Source organism: Cyphomyrmex costatus, unplaced genomic scaffold (assembly GCF_001594065.2).
Source record: "Cyphomyrmex costatus isolate MS0001 unplaced genomic scaffold, Ccosl1.0 scaffold1055, whole genome shotgun sequence".
NCBI lineage: Eukaryota > Metazoa > Arthropoda > Insecta > Hymenoptera > Formicidae > Cyphomyrmex > Cyphomyrmex costatus.
In genome coordinates this window covers 188105-206764 of record NW_017275014.1, presented here as the reverse complement: position 1 = coordinate 206764, position 18660 = coordinate 188105, and the positions used below count along the sequence as shown (strand labels likewise).

Here is an 18660-nt window from a genome sequence, read left to right as displayed (position 1 = left end):
ATATTCACTAGGAACTTCACAAGTTGTTATGCACCACCTACGACTTCTCTTTGTCACAAATCCGTTTTTCCCTCCATTCGTGCACACCGCACGTGGCCCTTCGCGAAAATTTCGCGTTGCGATAAACGGATCAGGAGAATTCAATCGCCGGTGAGTTCCAGAAAGTGCGATCTACATAAATTCGTAACGCACAGTTTTCGGACTCCACCCCTAGAAGCTTTGAGAGCCTCGAAAGGAAACACAGAAAACGCCAACTATTTGTGACTATACTGATGCAACTTTTATTAATTTACCGCTAATTAATTTTACGTTTGTGCGAGATCGTCACACAGGGGTGAGTTAACGAATCACGTTACGTTTCCGAAACCTATCGTTTCTACACGCCGCGTGATGAAGAGCAAAATGCAAATCAGCCGCATGCAACACTTGCGCTTTCACTCTCATTCGAGAGCAGCTCGCGATGTTAAAGCACCGAGTGTGCCGGTTCCGACGCTTTCGAATGCGCGACGTGATCTACGGATCGAAGCACGTGCTCATCGCTTCCTTCTTTCCTCGAGTAACTGTAACACCACGAGGACGATCAAGATACAATGAGGGTGCCTCTCACCCGTGAGCAACTGCGAGCCTTTTTCCACGACGAGGACCTGGCGAAAACTAAAGCTCTCACGGTTGTTGCACATCGTTCTAGCTAGCTACCTTGCCGGACTTGCGCAAGCGTGGTTCACCCCAAAACTCAGCGAACGGGAGGATTCACGGTAACGTCGTAAAAGTGAACGTCTCTCTCTCTCTCTCTCTCTCTCATTCGCTCTAGCCACCGCAATCATCATAGAGCGAAGGGAAGCTTTGTTGATGACCGACAATGTGAAAATGAGAAACGAACTTGTCACAAAAAACTTAACTTCGCGCAATTTATCTCTTTGCGCAAACACGAAAGAAAGTAGCGTGCAAATGCAATGGGTGGTCTATAGGAAAATTTTTAAATTACACCTCGATTGCGAACGAGAAATTGCAAAACGATAATTTTTCAACGTTATCGAGAAAAGCGCGATAACGAAATTGCTGGGACAACCTTCCTAGATTAGATTCGTGCTACTTTGGGTGCGTGTCACATGAATGAGAGAGGACATGAAGAGTAATTTGATCAATCTCTGGTGGTCACGGAACGCGGGTAACGCGATAGAAAACTCGCGATAAAATTAAGGATGTATGCATCGGAGATTCCGTAGAAGCTTTGCTCATCCAATAATAGACGACCCGGTATAACGCAGCACATAAAAGACCGGGCGAAATAAAGAGAAGTAGATTAGCATCAAGAATGGGATTTTCAAGCGTCCTAAAAACCGATTACAAAAAGTCTATTTGACTCTTGCATATGAATCTGCGAGTTCGTTAAATACCTTCGCGCCGAGGAAGATGAGTCCTTCATTTAGCTTCCACGAATGTACTCAGTTTTATACACACAATGTTTAATGAGAAAATTTTCGACTTCAGTATTAGAAGCAATGTTCACTGTGTTTTCTTTGTGCAACACAAAGTGGAAATATGCTTTGAATTGATTAAAAAGCTCATTTAGTCTCAAGGGATAGATGGAGAGAGAATAATGAAAGAAGAAAGAGATGTGGAAAGGGAAAAGTAATTCAAAAGGAGCGTCGTAACAAGGAACGTTCCCTCGGTACCAACGAGAAACCCGTTACCACATCTTCTTCAATCCTGAAGGGAACAAGTATTGCTCGAGCTGATTACGTAGTCGACGTATATGGATGTGCGTCGCGCGTAAAAGGGAAGGAAAACGATACAAATGTAAATTCACGAAATGAGAACGTTATCTTGATGTAACCTGACAAGGAGGGACAGTACTTCGTAACGGTAAAGCATCGGTTTTGGCACAGGGAGAGATTGAGTGCGGTTAGTTCTTTCTCTTCGCGCTATTATCACGTACGAAAAAGTCATCTTCACTCTGAGAACTATTTTTCCGAGAGTTATATTCTACGAGTGAAAGACGAGAGAAGAGTCTCACCGTAACAATCTCCACACGAAGACGTATATACTTACGGATTACCTTTGACAAGACGGTCTTTATTTTCAACGAAGTGACTTCTCTCTCTTCCCTCGACGTCGACAAAGTCGAAGCGAGATATTAACATTTCGAATCAATTGAAATGCCTCACATACCGTAATCAGAACGCCATATGGCTTTCGACGTGTAATCTTGGGGATCCGCGAGATTGATTGTTTGAGTAATGGCGGTATAGTAATGGCGACATAGGCCGTTGTTCATTCTGGAAATTGTGGGGGAAATTAGATGTTGGCAATTAATATTACGAGTATATCATGCGGGTAATAAATCTATAAATGATTCGTTGCACGTGTATCGCGTAGACGAGTAAATATTAATATATCGTTGCAAACGCATGGAGAATATTATCTAGGTGGAAATGCCAACGGCGAACAGTGTCAACATTTTCCGGATTCCGTAACGGAGTGAGTTACAGAATTAATTAACTTAGGAGACATGTTAACGCTACGGTTAGTGGCTTGTTACACGTCTTGCTCCCCGTTACATGTTTTCGATACTTCGGATACGTTAATTGATATTCAAGACTGTGATTATTGAAGCGATAATGATACGTAACACGGGTCCGTAAATTGAAAACAATGATCGCAATTGAGCAATATAATAATCCCAACGAGATAATAATATAACTAGCAACAAGATAAGGACTCGTTATTGCTGCTTTTCCGAGCAAACGAGATACCGTTCTTTCGTAGTTTGTATAGTTTTATTTCCTCTTAACTACTTTAAATGCCAGCAAATGAGATTCGTTCTCTATTATCAAAGAATTTTTCTTCATAAAACGTGAAGAATTTTCTGCAGTGAAAAATCATAATCAAAGTAAACTGGAAATAAAATTCAGGAGGAGTCGATACAATTCTCGATAATAATGGAGATGGAAATGCGCGTACATCATTAATTAACGAAAGATATCTCACCGTAATGATTTGATATTTATCGAGAGTACCGCTATTATTATGATTTACAAGGGATAGAGACAAGAAGGGCTGACCATCGAGCATGAAGAGAGAGGGAGGGGGAAGGCGATCCAGGCGAGTGCGGTCTGACCTCATGTGGCTCGTATTCGGGAGGCTTTCCCCAATCCACGGGGATCGATTCACGCACGTGGAGGGTTACGAGCTCGGAAACAAAACAGACCGCCTCCTGATAGGAGCAACAGTCAGTCTCCCCCGGCGGAACATCGATTAATACCCAGCTGTAGCAAATCGTGGCACACGTTGTCCTAAACCGTGACACCCGTCCTTTGTAGGAAACACGTTTTGCTCCGATTATAGCAATTAATTTAGTCTATGAGGGTGTCTTAAACGTGAATAAATCATCCCTCCGAAACAAAACAGAGCGTTTCGTAATAGGAGCAGCAGCGAACTGTCTCCGGGCGGAGGATACATCGATAATGCCCAGCAAATCATGACACGTGTTATCCTAAGCCGCGACTCCTGTCCTCCGCAGGAAACACGTTTTGCTCCGATTAAATCAGTTAATATAAGCTACAGCTGTAACTATGAGAGTCTTACGCCCGTTTCTAATGTAATTTAATCTCAATTCAACAAACTGTTCATTTCGTTTCAAGAGTTAGGAAAAGATGAAGAGTGAGTGGAAGAGATTAAAGTTAATCTACATTGGTAGAAACGGGCATTAAACGAATAAGTCATCCCTCGGAAACAAAATAGAGCGCTTCGTGACAGGAGCAACAGTCACCGAGTGGAACATCGATTAATATCCAGCTATAGCAAAATCGCGACACTCGTCCTACATATAGGAAACACACGTTTTGCTCCGAATTAAACTAGCCAATAGATTATGAGAGTACATTAATGGATACATTTTCTCTCCTCTGTGTTAATCTCAGCTTTCGTAATAATTTTACGTAATTCACCATAACACAGAATTTCAAATCGGCGAATACGTATAAAATTATTAACCATCCGATACTATATTTACCATTAAAGCGCAAAATGGAAGAGAGTGTATAAAGAAAGAGACACGACGGTTTCCTGTTTCCGGGAGAAATTAAATACGAGCCCCACGAGTTTGCACGAATTCTCAAGGATTCAAGAGAGAAGACAGACACGTGAGACGCGAACCTTTGGTATCTTTCAAAGCTTAGTATCGACATGTGTTGTGGATTATATTACCGGGAAGCTAAATTATGATACAAACTGATGTGCACCGTGAGAGAAATTGCTCCGCCTCCTGTCTCACGACCGTCGCTTTTATCTTTAACATAACACGACCTTCGCTTATCAACTTTGTTCACGAAACCTTTGAAGTTCGGAGGAACGCGGAATTTCCTTTACGAACCCAAAGTTCAAGCCCTCCCGTACCTTCCTTCTCTAATTAATTGCTTCTAGAGGGATGATGACGATGCGATATGGAACGTCCGCTGAAGTATCAGAGTTATTTTTAATCCAATTACTTTGCCGATTTCTTCTTTCCGTCCTCACATCAGAAGTCTCACTCTGAACTATCCGTGCGATGAAAAGGATGTAAAAGTTAATCTCCAATCCTCTTAGACTCTTAGTTACTCACCAAACGACTGTCGCAACCTCGTTGCTCTTTCTCTCTCTCTCTCTCTCTCTCTCTCTCTCTCTCTCTCTCTCTCTCTCTTTCTCTTCCTATTTATCACTCTTTCATCTCAAAGTCCATAACGCATTCATTGTACGAACTCGGTTTGTAATATCGACAACCATCTGCCATGACGCACAATGGCATGTCATATATCGTCTGTGCATTCCGAGAGCACGCAATATGTACGCACACCTGTACGCACGGCCAAGCAGGTGACAAGCGTGTCACTCGGTTCGGTGATTGGTAGATCGATAGGACTCTTGATTGAGTCTGATGGTCGGGAAACCCCTGCCGTCTCCGTGATGTCAGCAGCCCCTGAAGTCTCCGAAGCGCAATAAATAAAGGACCAACGATAAGTGGCGGCGAGGTGAATACGGGGGCTCCTATTCACAGACCGATGACCCTTTCGAGAGTTCGTCGAGGTGAAAGGAGACTTTCCGGCCGCGTGAAGACAATGCGGTCTATCTTCGTTACTTATTCCCCTTTTTTCTTTTTTCTTTTTACCGCAAAGCCGCAACGAGACGCGTCAGCGATGCATCGTCAGTGATGCAGATAAAGCGCGTCTCCGACGGCTTTACACGAGAAGTGGTTCGAGGGTTCTGATTAAGATCCGCGTACGAAATATCGGCGCGGAAACTCAATCTGTTACATTCAACCAAAGTAAAGATGAGGATAGGACGTAATAATGCAGCGCACTGATGGCTGAAACCTAAACTTTGATTGACGCGGTTGTTTACCAACACTAATTAATTTTCATGTTATAGTTACTCGATTTCCGTTTGAGCCTTGATGATGATGCAATGTACATGAAAATTAAGCAAAGAACAACTACATTCAATAGATAAAACAGCTTTGTAACTGTTGTAAAATTTTTTTTAATTTTGTATTTATAACGTCTTTAAACATTGACGAGAAAAATATCTATCTTTAATTTTGATCGCATTTTGACTCATATTTCCATCTACTATAAATTGTATTATGTTTTATTATTTTAATGTTTGACTCATATTTGACTGCGTTTTAATTTTAATTTTTGATATTCACATATTATCCTAAAATATAATATATATCCGTAACAATTATCACGTATATAATAACAACCAACAAGGCTCTGAACATTATTAACCAGGATTTAAAAGCATCGACAGTAAAAAACTTTCAAACATATGGATAAAACAAAATAACTTTTACAGTATATATATTTTTATAAATTTTATATTTTTCGATATATCTAACCGCGTATGTTTATAATTTTATATATTTTAGTTTTATATCGGACCAATTATTTATAAATTTGCGTAACATTGATAACGACCCGATCAATATTGAAACGTTATATATAATAATATTTATTTTTATATTCTTGTTTTGTTTATAAGGTTTACCTTTGTTTTTAAATTAAATGATATCATTTTTAGCCCTTCCAATTTATTTTGAATCTTTAATATGATTAGCTCTCAGTTTCTCACTGAATCTAAATGTACAAAGCAATCATTTAATAAATTTTACAACAGCTGTAAAGCTGCTTTCTTTGCTCAACGCCAATAAATAATGATCCTGCATTTGCGATGAAAAAAATTTACACAGAAAAAGAATTAATCATAAGTTGGGAATAGTAAGCTCATATCTATAAGCAACAATGTTGCAATCTTGCTTCAAAGATTTTAGTCTTCATTTGATTAAATTTATACTGATGCAGGATTACTTAGTCTTGAATTGCGAATAAAATATAATAATAAATAAAAAATATTATGAATAAAAAGTTTCTAAAAGTTGACGTAAGATAGCGTTGAGAATTATAATTTATTCTACGTAATATTATATACGTTTCGACTCACAGTTAGGATCCTCTTTAGTACTTAAAATTAAAAAGATAAAGTGAGCTGTCTACATTTAGTTAACGAAATAGATTGATGAATAAAGTAATACTTGCATCAATACAAATTTAATCAAGTCAAGACTAAAATTTTTAAAGCAAGATTACAATATTATTGCTTATATATATGTATATATTGTAATATACATACATATGTATGTTTTGAGCATGATGTTATCGATTTAAGGCTCATCAATAATTACCTCAGCCATATTGAATTGTGACGTCAGATACGAGAAACGTTAATTTTAATATCAATGTATTTGCCATTTTTAAATAAAGACAATTTGAATAAAATGAAAGATTAGTTTAAAGTGTCGAAAATTTGAGGTGCTTCATCTAGGGCTCAGTTAAAATCACAAATATCTGCAAAATTTGGATAAAATATTTAAATAACGTGTATAATAATGAAATAGTATGAAACATATAATATTAAACATAAATCAAGAGTTGCCTCTTTACCAAACAAAAACAAGGTAATATTATATTTATTTTTCGAGATTAAATTTGTATGCAAGTTTATGCATGTAAATACATATATCTCAGAAATGGCTGTTGACCTTATTATTTTGTGACCATTAAGAACGTAATTGTTTGAATTATTATAATTTCGTTTTTGAGAAAAGTCTATGATAAGATTTATATGCTATTGGTCAATGAAACGTCTCCGAGTGATAAACCTTTTATCACTTTTTATGATTATTTACTGATTATTAGGAGGGATATAAGTATAGTTTTCGTCCGTTTTTAATAAATGTTTTAAAACGATCTTATTTTTTTTATTTATCCAAAAATGATCTTTACTTACAAATGATATAATTAACGAAAATTAACGTGTCATTCCTCGCTTCTGACATCACGGTTCAATATGGCTATGGATTACGCAGGAGTTTTAAGACTGATGTTCTTTTTTGTGTTGTGTGGTACTAAAGGTGACACTTAAAGGACGAATTAAGATAAAACGAATACAGATGTATTTGCGTACATTTATTACGTATCTCAAAGGTGACAAAAAAGAGATGTAGAAAAGCGAGAGGCTGGACTTAATCCAGAATTTTTAATAAATGCCGGAGTTCACGATGTCAAGATGTATATCACGATTACATCCTCCGTTAAGCTGCGATGAATGAAAAATTGTCCCTGTGAGACGCATATATCGGAATAAAACTTTCCACTATCTCGCGAGAATTTTGACTGATTACCGGAGGAAAAAGCTTTGTGAAGTCGACACCTGGGGAGGACACAGAGAGACGGCTTGTCTGTTGTCTCGCAAGAGAACCGAGGAAGCTTTTTAGATATATTTCGCAATAAATGACGATGAAGACAGCGATGATGACGGTGACGAACCAAGGCTGAATCAATGACGCCCACGTATAAAAATGCTAATAAAAGAGAAAAAAGGTAAAAAAAAAAGTGAAAGAGGCAGTAAAACAGCGAGGCTAAATGCCGTTGTTACACCGCCCACGTTCAAGCATACAATAAAAATTTATTCACGCGGCCTTCCACCCGACCCGTGCCCGACCTTCGACGTAATCCCGACTTTTAAAGTGGCGAAGGGATTTGAATGGGATTTTAAATTACTGCAGGCGTGACTCTTATGACAGTCGGGGACAGATCGCCCAACGCGTACGTATACATATATATACACCACAGACGCACGGAATTTTGAGCAAATCCGCGACGAGCGCGGTCGTGCACGAACGAGATTAAATCCTCTCATTTGCGCGGCTCGTTTCCATAATCGTGCGTCAGATCAAGGATAGGTGAATTAATAAACCGACCCTCGGCGTAAAATAGTTACCCGTGGCACCAAATTAAGTTTGATTGCCTCCTCGTTATTCTCATTTCTCTTCGAATAATGAAGGTTTAGTTAAATTGCTTATTTTTCCAAAAGGACACAGCTCGCAACAAAACAGAACCTTTTAATGACTGAATTTATTCTGTTTTTTAATAAAACGTTTTATAATAAGTCTTCTTGAAAAAATGACGTTCTCTTACTAATTATACATACTGTAATTGTTACGACAAATATTTTTACGCCGTGATTGTCGAATTGATAAAACGCCTGTCACAGAAAGTTCCAAGGGAGTTCCAAGTTTAAACCCCGGCATTTGAAGTGTTTTAAAATACTTGTTAACATCATTATTAAATTGATGATTAAAGTAATTTTGGACGTTGTCACCAGCTTCAGGATACAGTCAACGTGATATTACAAATTCCTCGATTTGTAATAAGACTATGTTCGCACATTAATTTATGATTGCCCTTCAAATCCGATAAATCGAATTGATTCGCAGTTTATTAAATTAAAAAACGTTTTATTGGATTTATAATAAGTCTATACGCATGAATAATATCATTAATCATCGAAATCTGATTCCATACCAAAAACAAAATTCTTCACTTATTTGATTTATTCTTGTTAGTCTAATTTCCATTTTATATGAATTTTTCTTAATCAAAAACATACATGAAATAAATGTAATTATCCATCAGGTATTACGCAAGACACTTAAAATGGACTGCAAGTGGCTAAAATTGTTAATTGGATTATAGTGAAGAAAAAACTTGGTGTTCCTGGATCGCATTAATTATAATTTAGTGAAAACATTATTCCAACATAGTATTTGCATTATAATTAAATTAGAATATAAAATAATAAACTCAAAATAATAGACATATGTATATAAATATAATATATGTATGTATATAGCTTGCGGGATATAAAAAATACTCAAAAATAATAGATGTGATGTAAATTATGGAGAAATAAAGTATTTAGATATATTAGAGAAACATTTTAGATAACAAATTTACACCAGTTTAGTAAGCGATTATTAACATCTCTTCTTTGTTGAATTATTGTTTTCATATATTATGTATATCTGCAGAATGTTGCGATAGAACCTGGAAAGAATACTGGAATATTGCGTTTTAATGCGACCCGGGTACGCCAAGTTTTTTCTTCACTATAATCCAGTTGACAATTTTAGCCACTTTCGATCCATCTTATGTGTCTTGCATAATAAAATACTTGGATAATTATATTTATTTGATGTACGTTTTTGATTAAGAAGAATTCAATACCTTTTTTATGCACTTGACGTATATTTTTTCCTTTCTATAAAAAGGTGTTTTTGAAGGTACAATTGTTCTATAATAAGTTTCTACAATAAACTTTGTAAAGTGTGATCGAGAAAGAGAAATATGCAATTGCAAGCTTGAGTGGCCATTAAATTGTTTCATGACGGTGTGGAATTTTCTCGTATGTACAGAGCTGCAATATTTGCACATAAAAAAAGTCAATACTGCGAAGAAAACCATCATGAGTAGGTAAAGCGACTCTGCTCAGACCGCACATTCGATCATAAAGTTTTAATTAAATGCATCAGTATAATTAAGCGCACGGACACGTGTAGTCTGAAAATAGTCATTGTTGCGTGCAACGTTCTGACTTTTGAAATAATGAAATTTTAGATATTTTAAATCGTCACTGTTATTTTTAGAGTTGAAATTTACGATACCGCGTAAATTCCAACAATTCCGATCTATAAAAGCTTCCAATTTCATCTACAAATTCTCTAAATTCCTCATCTGCCTATGATTTTCCGTCAAAAAATACGACAAAGCTTCTTGTAAATACTTTCTTATTTAAAAAATATTTATTGTATTCTGCTATGTAGTCTATTTTATTTTGTAATGCTCGTGTAGCTAATAATAAAGGTGCTACATGTACGTTTCAAATTGAACTTTTGCATTATAAATAGGTCATGCAAACGGGAATGCAAAACTTTCAAACGAAAACGTAACTGAACATGGAAATATTTCAACGTATATAATATAAAGACGATGTCTTCGGATCGAGAATTTGTATCTACAGAAAATTCTGGAGTATTGTGTCGAAAGTATACGACAAATGTAATATCGTCTTTCCGTGGTAAGCATTTGAAAAAGATAAATAGTATACGTGGGCAGTTTAATAAGTCAGTGACTTTTTTCACTCTTTTTTTTACCAACATTGTTTTATCAACTGTGTATAGAGGAGACCGGGGTTAATTCGGTACTTTCGTTTTCTTTGACAATTTTCAATAAGAAAATTAATGCTTTTAGCTAAATAAAAATACTGTTGAAAAGAATGAATCTTTGACTACAAAATAATTCAAGGCAATTTTGGTCTATGTCACTTCGTTTCATAGGTATACAGAAAATATGACACAACCACCAAATGCGAAATTACAAAATTCCCGGGATAGAGTCGACACGTTTCATGTTCGCGGTAAAATTGAAATAAAAACACATAATTTCGCTTTAAAAGAGAATAAAAATACTGATTTCTTTACTTTCATTCTGTTTTGCGTCGGACTATTTTGTTATAATGATGAAAAAAATGACACATTTGCAACAAAGAAGAGACGAAAGCCGCCGGGACAAAGTCGACACTATTGGCATGGACTATAGTTAAGTTATACTGCGCCGACTTTGCCCCAAGCGTCCATTTCTACTTTCATTACTCAGAATATGTAACAAATCTATCAAACTGCGAGAATGGTCAACGGATTCGTGTCCAGCATACACATTTCACTTAGAATTACCTGGATTATGAATTATATAGGAGCGAAAAAAATAGGTATAATAATAAACTTTCTTCGCTTCAGAAAAATGACTTCTGACTGTATAAAACACGTTCGTCGTTGTAGAAATTGCAATGTTGCTAGTATAAACTTAACAAACTCCGTTGACAATATGGATACATGAAGACGCATTTTCAGTATTAATGGCTAATTCATACGATTTATTGTTCGTGAAATTTATTGTTGTTAAAGCCGAATGATGACTTTACCTCGATGCTGAATTAATCCCGGTCTCCCCTGCATCAATTTGTTCCTCCTTAGATCTAATAAAGCGAATTCTAAAGCTGATTACTCTTCTGCTATAAAAATCATGTATAGGTACAGTGCATTAATTCGCTGAGTCACAGTAGACTGATTTATTGACCTTATTTAATTTACATTGAGCTAATAAATAAAATTGTTATTACGAACCAGCGAATTAATGCACTGTACTGTACACCTTCAGCACGTGCTTTATTTAATTTAGAGAATGATGAATCATTGTTCACGACACTGTTGCCAAGTCTATTCGAAAGTTATCCCTTATATTGCGATTTTCTCAATATTTTAGCTGTAATTTGGTCTTTTTAGCTCTTTTGTACCATATTTTCTTCTCCAAGAGTCACCCGGAAATTCTCTTATTCATTTTTACCAGAAAACATACGCACGACTCACCTTCGTCCATTTATTTTACAAAAAGATCTCGTTTCACAAAACGACGCTACTGTGTTAAGTATATCATAAATTTTGATGGAAAAATAATAAATAAATGAGAGTGTGTCCTAAAAATATTGCGTCGTTGTTTTGGTAGAACGGAAGTGTAGCTAGAGTCTGTCTCGACCAGAGGGGCGGACGATCAGCGATTTGTATGAGAAATGATCTTGTTTGTGCATCGAACAAAAGCCGATTGATTCGTAATTGGGCTTCGTGAATAACCTGATCGCAAAGTGAGCCGATCACATTTCTTTGCAACACAAATCATTTATGTAGATTATTTATATCAGTTGCATTCATGGAACGAAGCAACAATAACGCGAATATTATACATCAAAGAGCTATAGCGAATTCGTTGTTATTACGTGTACAAAATATTTTGCGATCTCGCATCGCGGGCGAGACATTTACATATAACCATATCCGAGATACAAGCTCATTATAGATATTTCCAATATTTGTTTAATGACACGTTCAAAAGAATGGTAATGCAAATGAAAATTAATAATGTTTATGCATGTCGCTATAAACACAGCAAAGGGTATATAGCTTTTAAAAACCCATGGTATTCCAACTGTAATAGATCGTTCGTTGCATCTCGATATGATGACAACGCTATAAACATCGCAAAACCTTACAGCGCGCGTTAAAAATTATTGATATTATTAATTTAATTTTACACAGAGAGAGTGTGACCGAAAGTGGTCGCGGCTGTATGTACGATCGATAACGCTTATCACGGTTTCCATGGATACATCAGTCACTAAACCGAACTGTTCGACGTTTCTCGCAATAACGCATGATGTAAATGTCTCGTTGTAATTATTGATGATAACATCTAAATTATACAAAGATAAAAAAGATCAGCTCATTGTTAGAGTAGATTCGGACACAAGTAAGCGCGAACGAACACGAATAAACAACTGACTTCAATCAGGACTGCATTGTCGAAGTGAATTGTTTGTTCGTATTTGTTCCGCGTGGTCTGCATTCGTTTGCTTGGTCTGCAACTTAAGAAAAGGACAATTCAAGATTCTTTCGGGAGTCGTTCCACGTAGAGATCCTGCAATAAGAGTCTGAACACGAACTACAGTTTTGTACGCAGGGTAGTACTTTTAGCAAAAATCTGCGAGAGAGCAAGACATATATATACATGTACTATTTCTTTCTCTTTCTCATTATGTTCTTTCTTTTTCTTCTCTCTCTCTCTCTCTCTCTCTTTCTTAGGAATTGTTAAAACATGGCGGACCAAAAGTGGTTTTCTGATATCCAAATTTTTATTGATTGGTACTCACAGTCGAGATTCCTATATTTAAGATTACCTTAAGTACTTTTAAAATGTTATATACTTAAGACACATTACTCAAGACTGTCTTAAAATAAGAACGGACTGAACAGCATCCATTGTGTGTTTAGTATTTTATTTCAATATAAATAGTATTTATTTTATTTTATGAAGCTTTTTGCAAGTTTTCCCTGCCAATCACATTTTGAAACTAAACCAGACTCGTATTAGAAGGTCTCTAGTTCCACATACAAAGTATCAGTGACTGCTTTATCGATCGCCGCAGACTATGATACGGTTATGCGTATCGTTCCACGTACACACTATTTGCGTATCTATTATCGGGGTATTATCGGGAGCAAACCCCACCAGAATGCGGGAAAAGTCGTATCGCCGCGCAATTTCCATATTTCAGTATAACTGTTCCGTGAATCCTTGAGCAATCCTCGGCGGATGCATCAAGTCGCGCGCGACTCAAGTTGAATTTTGGTTTGATCAAGGCGGATCGGTTTACTCGTTCTCCGACGCAATAGTTTCGTCGGGAAGTTCATTACTGTCGGTTAGTTTCGCAGACGGGATTCCATCGCGGACATTAACGCAACCACTTGAGGGGAGCTAACGATTTGCACTTCAAAGGCGTTTCTCGTTTGTCGTAATACTCCGAAATTATCGACGTTGTTGGGCGCGTATTAAGCGAAATCGTCTAACATCAAGACAGCAGCGTTTCGAGCCAATTAGTTTATATTAGAGGTAGACCGGAATAGTTCCGATTTCTCTCAATAAAGCCGAGACATATACTATTTGCTAATAACTCGCGTTTAGAGAACGATTTGCGTTGATACAAGCAAACACACACAAACACCTACTTCCCATTTTAAATAAATAAAATGCTGTGTTTAATTGACGCCGTGTAGAGTATTAAATAGCAGAGATAAAGTAGTTTGCAAAACATTTAATAGTTTTTCCACACGCATTTAAATTATACGTGACCTTTCATTCGCATTTTTCCTCTATTTGCAGGGAAACGAGCGTCGATAACACTTTGCGATGGAAATTACATTTGCGGTGTGAATGTCCCTCTCTCTCTCTCTCGCGCGCGCGCTCGCTCGTCAAAATTCGTTTAAAGGGCCTCCCCTTTCGGCAGCTGCACGATTCGTTTGCGTAAATTGACAATTTAATGTGCTGTAATCGTTAATTTCTCCGTGAAATGACTCGTGTATTTTATATCATTTTAGAGAGCGTGTAAATTACTTGTAAAATTCGCTTTCAAAAGATTATAATGACTTTCGAGAAGAATAAAAGAACGAAAGCACTCGGGGAAGTACTTCGTACTTGGGTTCCTACGGAAATATTAATCGGTAAATTTCGCCAAAGTTTCTGACAGAACTGAACTTCCTTTCATAATTCCCTTCATCGCGTACTCTAATACTCGTTAAGCTTCGATTCAACTGGTGACTCGTGGGATTCGAAAAATCCGAACCTAATGCCACACACTTTTCACCAACTTGCAGAACTGAAGATATTCTCAAGAATGCAGTAGAGATCGCCGAAGAGTAGAGTTCCCGTGCAAAGAAAGTGGGTCGAGTGCAATACGAGACATATGGTGCGATGAGACCCGTATATTCTAATATTACCGAGACGTTGAATATGATTGTGCTATGCAAACGGTGAGTAACTCGTGGTAAAAGTTATAAGCTACACACAGTTACAAATCGTAGTACGTGTGATTTCGAATATCCAGGACTGACAATTCATTCTAGAACGAGGTCCTTGAAATACTCTGGCCAGTACAATTACGGGCTGTGGACGGTCGAGCCGAGTATCTTGAGCATTATCGGATATACCGTGGTAATACCCGTAGTTTCCGCACTCGGAATAATTGGAAACTCCCTGATCCTCGCGGTCCACTTGAAAGCGAAGACATACTTGAAAGGGTCGGCATACACGTATTTAGCAGGTCGGTGGAAATGTCGGAATCAACCATGAATTAACGTGGAATTTACCCGCATCTGCCATCCAGATTTGTTATTGTTATACGCTCGGAGAGAGAATCCCCCGTAATCACCCTTGATGAATTATGCCGTACCGGTCGCAAGCGAGGATTTTGGATAATTCAATATGACTTAAAAATATCCTAAGTGATATTAATTATATCAATGTCATAATAATTTCATCAAGAATTTTCATATAATTTTTATACAGTGCTCGCGACTTCGGATCTGATCACCTGCGTCCTGCTCATTTTCTCCAGTCTGGCGAGAGGTATTTTTCGTTGCTACAAAGGTTGGTTGGAATTCGACGCGTTCGTTCACTTTCCGATCGGCTCCATTACCTCAAACATCACAGTCTGGGCTGCGTTAGGCGTGAGCGTCGACAGGTTGATAATAGTCTGCAGGTAAATTTTGGCCGAAATATATTTATATATTTCTATGTTGTAATGATTGCGATTATAAATGTATGACTTTCGCTACTAACGTTTGGCCATGTATGCTTCTTTACTTATACTGTTTATAATTTTAAGTCACATTGTTGTGAAATTTTATTTAAAGATGTTCCGTAGAAATTATAGATCGTTCTGTTAGTTCCACAGATAAAAATTTAATAGCTGTAATTATATGCATAAGTTAATTAAATAGGTACACCAATAAGAAGAGGCCAATATAGTCGAAACTAGTCATCGAGATCTTAATTCTTTCACTATGAAAGAAAAAATTGACTGCGGCAGCAAATTAGATGATAAAATATTGCACAGCATTTCTAATTGGCTGCAACAGCCAATCTTTTCTTTCAGTGTATATAATAATATTTTTATATTCTTTATTTATGTTATAATATTTTTATGTAAATTTCAAATACACCTTTTAATTATATTGATTAACTTATTATTGAGTTATATGCATTTTATCAGCAAAAAAGCGATGTCTGGAGAGCTGAAATAACGAGGTTCAATTCTCACAGCATGCCGCGATGCAAATCACCTAAATTCTGCAGACAGGAGGTAGCGCGCAAACTGATGATCTCTGCCACCTTCTTCGCTATTTTGATCAACATACCGTACTGCTTCATGTACAGGTACAACGAGCGTGGGGAGTTGGTAACGACCAACTTTTTTCATTCGCGGTAAGAAACGGCGATAACGATGATGACGATGATCACGAAAAGGTGTACTGATGCATATCTCCAATTCCCATCCAGTTCTCATCCTAAAATATTTTTGGCCACCCTCATAAGGCTCGCATTATCTATTATCCCCTGTATTTACAGAACAATGATATTTCAGTTATGCTCATACAAATTTAATTTGGTTTGAGAGCCGACCAAATAGCACCGAAATAATTTTTGCAGGTGGTTCAATCTTCAAAATTGGCTTCAATTCATAATATTTGGCCTACTACCAGCTGTATATTTGCTCATCGCAAATCTCATTATGATACGTTTCGTGAGGAGAGCCCTTAAACGGAGAGAGATGTTGCTGAAGCGCAAAAACATACGCGAAGGGAATCGCCTGCGGGTAATTACGTTAGTGCGAGAATTCACGGAGATATTTATTGTACAAGTTGCGTGGCAAGTTCTAAAAAAAAGCTGTAGAGACCGTGTTTTGTTAGTTTCAATCTAAAAACACGCCTTCGGACATATAGAGTGTTAGGCAGGAGTCTTTCGACTGTGGATTATATAATCAGTTTTGAACTCGCACTGCGCCACTTCATTCTATCCTATTCCGGAAGCTGAATGGGGCGGTTGTCGTACTCCACCACTTTAGAGCGTCTCGGAACACGATTTGCATGAAACTCATCCGAGAACCGAGTGGTATCCGGAAACAGAGTCTCGCGCGAGTCATTGTTGTTTCGCGTAATTGGAAAAGTTTCCCTCAAAAACCGACGATAACATCACTGTCTTTGGGAGCGCAATTATTAAAACTTTGTTGTCGTCGCTTTTTCACCGTAGATCGCTTTCATAAATTCGAACAGCGTCGATGATATTGATTTAGTTATCGATAATAAATAATTTGCATACTTTCTTTCCTGATTGTTGATATTAATTATTGATTTAATACTGCGAAGAATATTACTACGTAGACCAGCCATCAGAGGTCTATCGATGTTCGCAAATTCTCGCAAGTGCTGAGATACGCGTATCTCTTTATATAGAATCTCGATTTAATAACTTACACAGTACACAGGCGTCTAAGGTAGGCTTCCACTACAATGCCTTACTGATGAGTCCAGTAGTGGAAGCCGGGACGAAACGCCAAAAATAACGTAATATTCTTCGCAATATATTAGAATAAAATTAAATGTTTTAACGAATTTGTATACCCTTTTTCTCTATATTATTAGTTTGAAAAACTTAACGAGCCTTCTCACTACATGTTTTAATTATTGATTTAACATTTTCCTATCAGAGTCAGTAATTACGTGAAGTAGAGTCCAGTATTACGTGAAGTTACTTTTCCAAAAATATGTATACATATCTACAAAATATATCAAAGACGTCTCGTTTTGCTTTGTTTTATCGCATTGATTTGCCATCTATTAGGATCAAGCCCGGCTGACGATCATGCTGGTCGGCATCGTATTTCTGTTCCTTGTGGGCGAGCTGCCAACTCATTTGGCGTCGCGACGCAGCGCCGTGTCTCTGCTTTACGGCGGTGATCCCTTCAAAGTTCGCGAGGATTTCATGGAGAGGTGAGGGGCGAAACGAGATACGCGTCGCGACGCGACCATTATTAAAGCAACCTCACAAAAGAATACGTGCATCGTGCGCAGAATGTTTTTCTCGTGTAACGCTGTTAAAAAAGAAACGCCGTCAAAAATATAATTTTCGTTATCAAAAGTGAAGAAACAAAAGTATAATGTGCGACATTCGAGTCTGCTCTTTGAAGATATTTTGAATTTAAACGAAAATCACGAGGGGATTATAAAGGATAGACGTTTCCTTCAAAGTGTAGAATTAATTAAACTTTAGTGCATAAATAAGTATAAAAATAATTAAACTTTGTGCATGTAAACCCACGCAAATTAGAATACATGTAACGTGACACGCATTCTTATGTTTTGCCGATAATTTATACATTTTGCTATATATTTCCACAGCTTCCGTATGTGGGCGACTCTTCTCAACGCGCTAGCGAGCTCGATGAATTTCATACTTTATTGTGTGCTGAGTCCATATTTTTTCGTGCATTTAAAGCGCATGTTCGTTCCGGAACATATCGTGAAAAGGAGACACGATAGAAGAAGACCGATCGTTTACTTCAACCAACAACCAGATGGCAAAGAGAAATGTGAAATATTTGTATTATAGCATTGCGATAACAATAAATAATTAATGATTGTATTACAAAATAACAAGAGGATTCCCCTTTATAAATTTGTTACATTCATGAATGGAAATTTACGTTGGAAAAATCAACGTCCAATAATTGAAGAGTTAAGCAATCATTTTATTTTTAAATACAAAGGAATCTGGATTTATTGTTTAATTATATATGAGAAAATATCAAAGTTTAGATAATTTGTAATCGTACTCGCTA

At 37.1% G+C, this 18660-nt stretch overlaps 1 protein-coding gene across 1 annotated transcript; it reads left to right on the top strand.

Annotated features, from left to right (window-relative positions):
• The first annotated feature begins 14735 nt into the window (after window positions 1-14735).
• LOC108774935 (neuropeptide Y receptor type 6) lies at window positions 14736-18431 on the top strand. The gene is made up of 7 exons (XM_018541185.1): window positions 14736-14794; window positions 14888-15084; window positions 15330-15522; window positions 16086-16247; window positions 16473-16638; window positions 17664-17812; window positions 18221-18431. Exons 1-7 carry the CDS (start codon window positions 14736-14738, stop codon window positions 18429-18431), a joined length of 1137 nt encoding a protein of 378 aa, XP_018396687.1.
• Window positions 18432-18660: the final 229 nt, after the last annotated feature.